This window comes from Piliocolobus tephrosceles, chromosome 4 (genome assembly GCF_002776525.5).
Source record: "Piliocolobus tephrosceles isolate RC106 chromosome 4, ASM277652v3, whole genome shotgun sequence".
NCBI lineage: Eukaryota > Metazoa > Chordata > Mammalia > Primates > Cercopithecidae > Piliocolobus > Piliocolobus tephrosceles.
The window spans coordinates 44616807-44629848 of record NC_045437.1 but is presented as its reverse complement, the minus strand read 5'-3'; the positions used below and the strand labels follow the sequence as shown (position 1 = coordinate 44629848).

At 33.9% G+C, this 13042-nt stretch overlaps 1 protein-coding gene across 1 annotated transcript in view; it reads left to right on the top strand.

The window, feature by feature from the left end:
* Window positions 1–13042, top strand: part of HCN1 (hyperpolarization activated cyclic nucleotide gated potassium channel 1) — a 417480-nt gene that overhangs the window by 274058 nt on the left and 130380 nt on the right. The window contains exon 4 of the mRNA XM_023216595.2: window positions 6448–6666. Within this exon, the coding sequence (XP_023072363.1) occupies window positions 6448–6666 (219 nt within the window). The remainder of the gene's footprint in view (window positions 1–6447; window positions 6667–13042) is intronic.

Genomic DNA, 13042 nt, shown 5'->3' with positions numbered 1-13042 from the left:
GAAAGAAAGGAGGGAGGGAGGGAGGGAGGGAGGGAGGGAGGGAGGGAGGGAGGGAAGGAAGGAAGGAAGGAAGGAAGGAAGGAAGGAAGGAAGGAAGGAAGGGGAAGGAAGAAAAGAAAGAGAAATAGGAAGAGGGGAGAGAGAGAGAAAGCCTATATTTCATTGATCTTTCTGAATTTTCCATGAATCCCTAATATTCTACATTCTGTAGATACTATCTTCTCAAAATTGTTATTGTTGTTGCTTTATACTTTTATATTATTTAAGTTCTCATTTCACTTCTCTTAAAGTTGTAATAACATTTATACTGACCTGTATTTGGTCCTTATTACATCCTTCCTCTACCTAAGGATTTTTCAGGCTCACCACAGCTGTTATTTTGGACCATCCAATTTTTTGCTGTGAGGCAGGAGAGGGAGTCTCCTCTGAACTGCAGAATTTTAACAGCATCACTGGCCTCGCCTTTAAATATCTGCCAGTTGTGAAAACTAAAATGTCTGCGGATGTTGTATGTTGCCGTATGTCTCCTAAGTGGTAAAGTCATCTTTAGTTAAGAATCAGCACTCTACAATTCTGCCTGATCAATCTTCCTAAAATACAGTTTAGATCATATCATTCTCTGCTCAAAATTTTTCATTGGCTTCCTGTTTTGTACCGAAAGTATTTTAAGGACTCAGACTCTGGTTATCACTGTGTTTCCTGGTATGTTCCCTATTCTCTCCTATTTCTTCTCTACAATTTAGACTGGCTAAAATTTTATATATGTACACACACATACTATGGGGTTTGGTAACTTTTCTCAGCCTCCAAATACTCCTATTCCACATCAAACGTCATGTTTTGGATTTTTACCTGCATGACCCATTTTCTTAATCAAATTCCCTCACATAGTAGTTCAGTTTAAACCCCTGTTGGAATTGAGATCGGTCCTTGTTTTTTAAACAAGGACCTTGTTTAATTAAACTTTGTTTAATTAAAACTCAGTATAAAAGTGACTACACAGAGTAGTAAAACAAAATATTGAGCCCAGAAACAAATACCATTTTTAGAGAGACAATATATAATAAAAGAGATATTTTTGTTTATATGGAGACCTGGTGATTTATTAAAAAGTTATATACTGGCAAAAAAGACAATCTGTTTAGAATAAAGGAAATGTGAACTTTTCTATATACAAAAAGAAACCTTTAGGTAACATATGTAAGTATAAGTAAATATAAAAAAAAATCTGAAAAAGCATTCAGGACATAGGAATAATCTTATTTAGAGATACCTCTTGAATCATCATGAGAAATCCAGCAGCTGCCAAGGAAATTTCAGATTTAATTTTCCTACATAAACTAATTGAAATATTTATATGAAAAATTATATGATTGGAAGGTCAATGGGCAAATGATAAATTAGGAATAAATATTTATAGCACATGTCAGTTAAAAGGGTGATATCTAGTCTTCAAGGAGGCATTGCAAATTAATAAGGAAAAAAAATCATTAGAGATGAGCAAGTCCATTTGGTAAATAAATATATGAATGCCTTCTCAAATTCCTTTGCTAGGGAAATGCTAATAAAAGTAACAATGGGTTATTGTTTCTCACTGTATAAAGTGATACAGTATATTTTTACACATTGTTTTGGAAAAGGTACAGTCTTTTGAATCAATCTGGCAATATGTTTTAAAATCAAACCGAAGATCTTACTCTTTGAACCAACAATCACACTCTTGGGAGTCTTACTGATAGAAAGAAAAGATACATGGATAAAGTTTTTTATTAAAGAATAGTTTGTAGTGGCAAAAGCTGGAGAACAATGGGTAAATTGAATTAACGATGGTATGATCAACAAATTATTGCATAGTTATATGAACAACAGATTATTTGGAGGCATTTTATATGTGATAACAACAGTAAGAGCATATATAATAAGATTCATATATAATAAGATTCATATAAAAGCCAGAATCGTGGATGTGTGTATGTGCATGTGTGTGTGTGATCATACGAGCATGGAGAAAGGTACAGAATGATCCTATGAGCATGGAGAAAGGTGCAGAATCCATACCTGATTTTTGGGAAATATAGGTGGAGAGAGAGGAATGGAAACATTGGAAAAATGGGAAATAGAAAAGTTGCTCATGATTTTGAAAAATAAGAAAGCATTTTTAGGCTGGGCACAGTGGCTCATGCCTGTAATCCCAGCACTTTAGGAGGCCAAGGCAGGTGGATCATCTGAGGTGATGGAATTTGAGTTCGAGGAGTTCAAGACCAGTATGAACAACATGGTGAAATGCCATCTCTACTAGAATACAAAAATTACCTGGGCATGGCGGCACTAATCCCAGCTACTCGGAAGGCTGAGGCAAAAGAATCACTTGAACCTGGGAGGTGGAGGTTGCAGTGAGCTGAGATCGCGTCATTGCACTCCAGCCTGGGCAACAAGAACGAAACTCCATCTCAAAAAAAAAAAAAAAAAAAGAAAACATTTTTAATATATATATATTTCAAGTCACTTAAGAGCATGTATATGCAGGTGTGTGTTTTGTGTCTCTAGTGAGATAAATGAAAATAGACATACCTGCATTATTTTGAAAAACTGAATTAAACTTTCTTTTCCAGCTCTATACCCTGCCTCCATTCATACACAGAGAAATAAACAATACCAATATAATTAAAGTGTAGTCTCCACTTGACACCCCATTGAACTTTTTATTATTTCCATTTTATCTAAATACATCAAGATGCTTTAACAATATACCTCTTCTGTGCCCTTATGTGGAGAAAGGAAATCTTAAATTAGATTTTACATTTTAGTAAATGTAAATATTCCATTTCTTGTTCATGGACCATCTAGAATTTTGGAAATCTTAGATGTATTTCTGAGTATTATACATTTTCACTTATAAAAAAGTGTAATTTTGCTCAATCTCCAAAATGAGTTTTTGCATGAGTTTATTATACTTTGTACATATTAAAATATTATGACATATGAGTAATTTCTTGTGTTAAAATTAAATTTTATTTTTTATTTGTATGCAAATACATTTATAGAGATTATAGTTTAATATGAGCAGGACTTTTATTATAATTAATTAACAGCGAATTTCACTTTAAGAACCTTAATCCTTTCAGCTAAATGGGGTTAGTTATTTTATTTATTTTTTAGCAGCTATGTGCAGTTCCAAGGTTTATGAGACTGGGCTTTTAAATCTTCTGTTCTATTTTTTAAATCTACAAGTTTGATGTTGGAAAGTCCCATTAACAACACACAAAACTATCCATATGTATTCAAAACAAAATAGCTTGAAAAATTTATGATAATTTAAGAGTTAATTTGACAAATGAAGGTTTGGCTTCATTGATATGTGACCTTGAAGTTGCACAGGGTCCCTCACTATCAAAAGAACCCTGTGCTTGGTTTAAAGTTCTGCTCCTGCCATCTTGAAACTCTTAATAATTTTATCTTCGAACTGATGTTTTGTAAGTGAAGTCCACTGGGACAACAGGGTGTGAACATGAGCAGCAGAACTGCAGGATGGCAGCAGCACACACACAGATTCAAGCCTGTAGGCACAGGAGACATGCAATTGGCCTAGCAGCAAGGGGGCATGTGCATGACTCAGCAGTCTGGATGCTATGTGTCCCTGATGTGGCCGAAGCAGGACTAGGCCCAGATTAGGAGTGACTATCTGTAGCAACAGGAGAAGCAGCAGCAACAAAGGCAGTCGTGGGAGATGAAAGTGGCTACCCACGCAGGCAGGGAGAACACCCATGGTAAGTAGACAGCTCGCTCATCAGTCCCAAGGGACCATCCCTGTAGTATCTATTTTAATTTTAAATCTCCCACCTAAATTCCAAGACAATACCCATGGCACTCAGGCAGTAAACCTTGTAAATAAATTATTACAAAATAAATGTTACACATGGGCACAGCAGTAAGCACTTTAGAAAGTCATTAGAATTCTTCAGCGTTTACAATGTCCAGTTTTGAAAGCTGCTGCAAAATTGCACAGCAGATGTCCATAAACTTAGAAATACAAATTAAATTGAAGGCTCACATTTGATGGAAAATAACACTACTTTTATATGAAGTTTTAAATTAAACCAATTATTAACAAGGAAGATAATTTTTAAATTAAACTTTCTTTGTAACTAAAAATATAGCAATACAATATATAAACAGGCATTTTGAATTATATGCAAATCTTGAAACTACTTTCAGTTTTTTGCACAGCCTTGACAAGTTACAGGAAATATCAGAAGAAACACTAAAACATCGTTGCATACATTTAAATTTAACATTCAATTCAATAAAAGGCAGTATATGTGACCTTTGTGATGGAATTGTTCTATGTCTTTACTGTGGTAATAAATACATGAACCTACACATGTGACAAAATTGCATAGAAGTAAATATACACACACATATAGGCACACAAATGAGTACACTTAAATTAGTGAGCTATAAAAGAGATGAGTACATTATAACAATGTCAATTTCCTGGCTATGAAACTATACTATAGTTTGCAGCATGTTACTTCTGGGGAAGCTGAGAGAAGAGTACATAGAATCTCTCTCTATTACTTCTCATAACTTACATGTAAATCTATAATTACCTAAAAGTAAAAAATTTAATTAAAAAAATAAATTCAGATGTAAAAACTGAATTCTATGTGAAATTAGTATGAAACTGATTGGCATGATGAGTTAAATATTTATTGAAAAGTTGTTCTACGAAAATCATCAGTTCCAAATGTACTCAAATATGTATTTTAAAATAAATTATCAGAAGTTGACCCTAATCTCACAGCCTATAAAATACCCATAATAGGCCGGGCGCGGTGGCTCAAGCCTGTAATCCCAGCACTTTGGGAGGCCGAGAGGGGTGGATAGCGAGGTCAGGAGATGGAGACCATCCTGGCTAACACAGTGAAACCCCGTCTCTACTAAAAAAATACAAAAAAACTAGCCGGGCAAGGTGGCGGGCGACCAGTAGTAGTAGTCCCAGCTACTGGGAGGCTGAGGCAGGAAAATGGCGTAAACCCGGGAGGCGGAGCTTGCAGTGAGCTGAGATCCGGCCACTGTACTCCAGCCTGGGCGACAGAGCGAGACTCCGTCTCAAAAAAAAAAAAAAAAAAAACTCATAATAGGTTTAATAACATTTGAATTAATAGAAAGATCATTTTTAAATTAAAAAATACTTAAAATTATTTGTAATCTTGCAATAGCCAAGAGCAACTGATGTGATTGTCAATGAAATCACTGAAAATAAAGTTGATAATTATATAAATTTTGATAATCTAAGAAATGAATTTCAGAAAAATAAGCCAGAAAAATTTTATGATCAAAATATCACATTAATACAGTATTATTTATTGTATTACATGTAATTATGACATTAAAATATTAATTTTTAAAATTTGTAAGTTTATATTGTTACTCATTTATCACTGTTATCACATTAGGTTTTATAAATAATAAAATGTTCTAAAGGAAAAATCTTTATATTTTATTATATTTAACAACGTTTTTTTTCCTGCATTTTGAAATCATTTTCATTTTGCTCTGGCTCTTATAAATTGTGTAATACTTGAATTAGGGAGTTCAATAAAATTTATCCAAAAAATAATTTAAATTTTAATAAAAGTTAGATAAGATACATTGAACAGCGTTTTTAAAAAATTGAGCTTGCAATTGTTTTGAAATGACGTCAGAAGTTACAACTAATAAGTCATCTCAGAAGTCAGCATTTCCTATTTTTTTTCCCCCAGGACATAAGCCAAGATGTTCTTTTGCCTATTTCATTTTATTATTTTATAAAAAACTAACAAGATTCAGCCGTCTTCAATCCTGACACAGATTACAATGTATGTCACTTTGAGTGAGGGCTTCAAGGAAGTCTTTCCATTTACCTATCAGACCTGTATTTCCAATATATATTTGTTTAAATTTTTATTTACAAAAATTATAGTGTTAAGGATTATACAGCTATATCAATATGGATTTTTAAAATCTGAACTTCATGGTTTTGATAAAAATGTCTATACTTTGGCCTATATGTGTCATACTGTCTGCTGCATTTCATAGCTTACAAATATATTATTAATACTATTTGACCACATTTCCTGGAAACCTTAAAGCATTCATTCTTGTCATTATTACATGGCATACCATTGTCCCAAAAGGAATTTTAGTTTTAAAAACAGCAAACTTAAAACTGACAAAGAGTGCATGTAAGTAACAGCAGACTGTTTCCACTTCATCATAGTAGGAAATATTTGAAAAACTTCATCATTTAATTCACAATTAATGAGAAGTACATTTGTAAATGCTCCATTGTAAGGATTTTTCCAGTATTCAGTATTTTATCATGCTTCTGTGTACAGATCATTCTCACTTTTCATTCTGCCATCCTAATGGCTCAGTCAATTTTCTTTTTCTGTTATGTTCCAGAATGATTCTTGGGGAAAGCAGTATTCATATGCACTCTTCAAAGCTATGAGTCACATGCTGTGCATTGGGTATGGAGCCCAAGCCCCAGTCAGCATGTCTGACCTCTGGATTACCATGCTGAGCATGATCGTCGGGGCCACCTGCTATGCCATGTTTGTCGGCCATGCCACTGCTTTAATCCAGTCTCTGGATTCTTCGAGGCGGCAGTATCAAGAGAAGGTAATTTGTTTTATTTATCTCCAATGTCTTTAACCAGCTAATCTGAACCAGTAGATTGAATTGTTTTCAAGATAACTACACTATCTCCTCTATTAAAAAAAAAAAAATGAGATAAAATGTTTAAAGTAAAAACACACAATCTTCTTTGATATTTTGAGGTTGTTTCTCATTTGTCTTTTGAATAATATTTTTTAAAGTGTGACTTTACATCTACAGAAAAAATAGTTACATATTTCAAAATGTAAAAAGCTGATAGAATATGTTATCATGGCTCATTTTCTATCATATTTCAATAGTTAAAATAAACCTTCTCTCGTATGTGTTAGAAAAATTTTAGTTGATTAAGTGGAGACAGGCAGCTATTGTACATGTCCCTCTGTACCCCCCTCATCTATAATCATAATTTATATTACAATCCATATGCTTAGCTGAGCATATATTACCTGAATATCTAAATAAGTCGCTACACTCTCCAGTCTTAAAACTGGATATAACAACTGCTATGATCCATTCTTATGCTCAATGTGCTAATTAAAATGATTGCTGCTCTAAACTTTTCTCAAAAGAGAGAGAAAAAGTAAATATAGACAATGATTTGTTCATTGGATTTTTTTTTTTTTTTTTCACATGAAGAATTTCTTTGGCTAGGGCTAAATATAGGGTATTTGGACTATACTAATATTCTTGACCAAACATCAGTAGCTTTCTGACAGATAAATAAGAATATTTTAAATTAATGGAACAATATGTAATGTAGGAGCTTTGTTGATCCTGACAGAGTCATGCACCTTGCCAAAGAGCATTTCTGAAAGTAATGATTAAAATGGTTCTAGAATATTTCTCTTGGTGAGTGATAACAACTTAGTCTCAGAATTATTTTCAAAATGCCGAAGAAGTTTTTAGTTACTGCTTTATTTACAGAAGTTTTCAACACTATAATCACACAATATGAGAATGGAAACGTAGATATTTCCCTTGAATATAATTACACTGCCACCAGCTATTACAGTGAACAAGCTGGCATTTTATTACTGAAGTAATGAAAAGATAAACCACAAAAATTGCTTTGAGGTTCATTTTTAAATAGTCTCCCAATGAATTAAAAATAACAACATAGTAAGGAACAAGAGACTGTATACAATAGTGAATTTAAGAATTAGATACTTAAAGGAATTTGGGCTAATTTCATGGAGATTTAAGATAAGACTATATCATGTTATATCTGATGTTTCTCTTACACTGTTGTTTTTCTTTCATTTTATGTTGCTTTTAATAAAAATGTCCCTTTCACACCTCTTTTTTTTTTTTTTTTTTGGTCTGCATCATTGCTATACATTTTCTCAATAAGAAAACAAATCTTCAACTTCCAGGATTACAGTGATTAGCACTTTATTGCATATTAAATAAGTTCACAAAGTTTATCTTTTTAAATATCCTATATTAGCCAACTTTAACTTGGAAAATCAGTGTATTCACTTATGGAATCATAGATACTTATATGCAAAGATGTTGTGATGTTTGTAATAATTCAAGTCATGAAGTTCTTGATCTTAAAAGTGCTTGATTGAGGACAAGAAAACTAGTATAACCCTTTGGTATTTACTGACATTTGGAGCAATGTAATTGGGAACAGCTGATTAAAAGAATATAATTTTTGTTTTGAAATGGAGTCTCCATCACCCAGGCTGGAGTGCGTGGTGTGATCTCAGCTTACTACAACCTCTGCCTACAGGGTTCAAGTGATTCTCCTGCCTCAATTTCCCAAGTAGTTGGTATTGCAGGCACCCACCACCACCCCTAAATTTTTAATTTAAACGAATAAATTTTTAGGTCTAGAAACCAAGTTCCGTCAAGAAGTTTAGTTATAAAATTCTGTACTCATTTTTTAGTCAGTATAATCCAGGATAGGTCTTAAGGACATTATGTTACTTTTAAAAATTGTACTTTTTGTAAAAAGTATATGTTTAAATTTCAATTTAATCTTATAGCATAGCTTTACATAGTGGATGAGTGATATGCATCTTCTTTGATGATTTATCCTCTTTGAGTTTTGGCTAAATTATTATCTTTTTATTTAGGTAAAATTCTGGTAGGAGTCACTCTTGGGCAGGACCTAAGATGCAATGCTGACCCTCCTATATGGTTCAGATGTAGTCCACAGAGAAGTACTCATGCATCCTTCTCCTAGACAATCTGTTAGTACTCCTCTTCCTTCTCGTCCAAACCAATGAGGAGAATGTATCTAGCCTTCCTTGACGATAGTCAGACTCCAGCATTCGCAGACTATTTACATGTTTTCAGATATTATTCAGAGTCCAGATCGATGTCTCCCAACCACGTGAGCTTATTTCAAAGATCCTTAAATGAATTTGTTTCAAGTGTTTCCCATATGTCAGGTGTTAGAAAGTAGCCTTTTCACACCCCTATCCCAAAAGGGGTTGTAAAGGGACTCACAGCAGAGGAACTTCTCTCTCAAAAGGAATGTGTTAACTAGTTCCATCAGGAAAAATCTCACCTTACCCCCGATCTCTATTTAATTGATAAGACTGAAGCCTCCAGGAATTATAATCCTCAGATCACCATTTACAATTGTTTACTTGCATAGAAGACAGCCTCTTACATAAGTAATATTCTGATAACTCTCAGATTAGCAGCTCAATGAGCATAGGACAGAGTCAGTCCTTCCTTAGCATCTTTTTAGACCCTTCTGTATCTCATCTAGTCCAAAAGCCTCGTCCACAGACATGTATTATGCATATATAAAAACTATGCCCTGGTCAAATAAGTTCAGAAATGTTGATTGAAACAATGTTACAGAAGTGTTTTTTAGTGTAAATGTGTGTTCCCTGAAGATTTAACATGCCATCTTTGACCTTCATGTCAAGCTTCCATATACTTTAAGTTACTAATGTCCAAAGGAATTAACCTATAAAGACAAATTCTCCGTGATGACCATTCCTTTCTTTTTAAACTGATTTTAAGTGATCAGTTTCTTTTCTAGATATACTTGCAGTTCATCTAGCCTTCATGAAATGAAACTCCTTTTGATCACTTTGTTTTTTTATACTACTACACCTTAGTTCATACATTTGGGCACTCCTGAGAAGCTGTCTATTACTTCTAGTTATGTCACTCTCTCCATTCAAATAACTGTAGTATAGCAGCTTTATGTGTTCACTTCTTCCTTTACAATGAGCAAGAATTTCGGCACGATACAAATCATGACTTAAGATTCAGGGATTTGCAACTCACCTTGATATACTTGATATACATGAAAGACTTTTATTGTGTAAATTAAAACATGAATATGACCAACTTGAATATTACCAAAGAATAACTTTAAATACATGAGGAAATTATCAATTCCAAATCCCTTTATGGACTGGATAGCTTCCTGAAACCATGAATTAGACTGCATAAATCCAGGGCAGGTGCAAAATGAGCTGTTAAAATGGACTGTGCTTTCTAATGGCAGGGCACAAGATACCAAACCACCAAGACAGTTCTATACCTAGATTCAAATATTGATGATGTTATATAATGTCCAAAGAATGTGCTGAGTCTCAGTTTATCAAGTATATGAAATAAAAATGCTAAACTTCTCCAAAATGACAAATTTATCAAGTTTTGTTAATCTCGGTAAGAGTTTATATGATGCCTTTTGTTTTGTTTTGTTTTGTTTTGAGATGGAGTCTCGCTCTGTTGCCCAGGCTGGAATGCAGTGGCACAGTCTTGGCTCACTGCAACCTGCGCCTCCTGAGTTCCAGCAATTTCTGGGTAATTTTTGTATTTTTAGTAGAGGCGGGGTTTCACCATGTTGGCCAGGCTGGTCTAGAACTCCTGACCTCAAGTAATCTGCCAACCTTGGCCTCCCAAAGTGCTATGATTAACGGCATGAGGAACCATGGCTGGCCTATATATGATGCCTATTAGTGGCCTTTTGGAAAAGAAGGTACAGTTTAATGTAAGTACTCTCTCAGCTATACAAAAGAGTAACATGTAATCATTATCCACCTATATAAAATGATACAATTTTATGTAATCATACCAAAAGTATAACGTTCTAAACCTGTTTAGCTCAGGCAAATGTTTTTGTTTAATTGCTTAGTTTTAATTAATGATCCATAGATACTTGTTTATTTCTTGTAAATGAAGGCCCATAAACAGAACTGTCACATGAATTTATTCCATAGATATATTTTTAATTTTTTTTTAAATCAGCCTAATATTTCAAATTTTATAAGCTAATGGTACACCCAGACACAAAAGTTGAGGGACCAAAACCTGCTCTTATCTTCAAGCTATTCAAATCCCATTTGCAGTAGAGTTTATTTCAGCTCATTTACAATAAAATAATTATGGTTAAGATATATACTATCTTGGTAATATGCTCTTCAAGAAAAATTTGTTTGTAGGAGGAGTGGCACCAAATCAACTCTTAAAGATCCTTAAATTCTTAAGGATCATTGTTCTCTCAACATACCAAGTGATTCTTACCTGCCACATCCTTCATCCCACCTCCTTAAGTACTTTTGCCCCTTTCACTATTTACATAGATTCTGCCCTTTCCTTTGGAAGGCTGTGGGAATCTTTCTTGATCATGCCATCATATAGTCATTTGTTTACCATATTTACTGTCTCTGTCCAGAGGGAGTATAAGCACCATTTACTTCTTTTTATTTTGCTTGAACACAGATCACTTTTTAGAAATGAAATATTCAATCTGCTTTCTCTTCTAGAATTCTGAAATTTATTTCCCTGGGAGGAGGAGGTATATTATCAAAGTACCTCTCATCAGATTTGAAGCCATTTCTTAGTCTTGGGCTAATCACGGGTGTGTTCTGCTTCAGGAGATGATGGAGCCTCCTCTCTCAGAAAGACAGATGGGAGAGTTTGTCATTGTTTTCATGTAATTCTAAGTCTTCAATTTTTTTAAGTTATATGACTAGAATAATGGCTGAGCAAAGAGGAACAGTTTGGAGTAATGTCCATGATCATTTATGAATAATACTATTATTTAATTTTAAAAGAAAAAAAGTTGCATCCTGTTTTATAGTCCATCTTCATTATATCAAGAAGCTTAGTTGAGTTGCTAATTTGGTTTGCTGATTTTGTAGCATTCAGTAGCATTTGCCTTCAGAAGAGCAGAGGGACTTTGAAGTTATAATGATCTTGACCTTGAAAAATCATATTGACTGAGTGCTTAAATGAAAAATGTTTTGATACCCTAATGTGCATTAGGATTATTCTCAAGGGGAAGAGATAGCTCTGAGATCCAAGTGCTTTCAATGAAGCACTTCACTTGGTTTCCGTCATAATTCTTAAATGCTTTCCTCTTTCCTTTACAAATAAGAATGCCTTGAGTACAACTCCCACATAGTATCTTAGTCAAAATTTTTTTTATTAGGCTACAGCATGTACTTTGCTTCCAGGGAACTGAATGTAATATACTTATGTTAAATTGGTAGTACAGCCAAACGTTCTCAGGCGAGGGAGATCCTAGGACTGGGAACCTCTGTGAGATTCTCTTACAGGAAAACACCAGTGTGACAACGCTTGGAATAACTTAACGTAGCCATTGGAGCTGCTAACAAATCAGGCTCCTGGTACAACAATGTTGCTTTATATTCTCATCTGGGGCAAATAATTTTTATATTAACTAAGTGTTGTTATAAAGTCTGGAATAAGTCTTTATAATGGAGAGAGTTTGAGGCTGTTAATTTAACTAGATAGAAAAATAGAAATTTACCAATTGTAAATCACATATCCCATGATTTTTCAAACTTTGTATTTTGATATAACCCACTGTGGCATATGGCATCCCTTTTCCTCAGTGATAATTTTTGTGCCAATACTCTAAGTTACATGCTGGAATGTCCTACATGTATATTGTAGGTATTCACAGTTTCAGGACTGTGCGAAGTGCTGAAGATTTCTCCAAACTGAACCTTCATTTAGTTTTTTGCGGTTTACATTTATTATTTTTTTACAGCACATATGTTAGCTTCTTGTTATAGCTCTAGAGTTGTATTTTCCATTTAATTAATTGATCTATGCATTTGATATTTTAGAACTGTTTGAATTTTTGAGTTTACTCCCCAAAGTTCTCTTTCGAGTATTCTTACTGTATTTGTATTCCTTATATGTCATAAGATAGAAACAAACTGTGAGGCACTTTCACAGGGAAACCTGGTGGCCAGGGAGCCACTAATCTGATAAGAACCCAGATTGACAAGAATCACCCAGCATGTAACTTGTGTTTGGTTAGCCATGTTACTGGAATGCACTGGAAATGGACCTTGAAGAATGAAGAAGTAATCAGCAGGCAGAATTAGTCACCATAAGATAAATGTCTCAGAAAAATGTCAAAATTTTG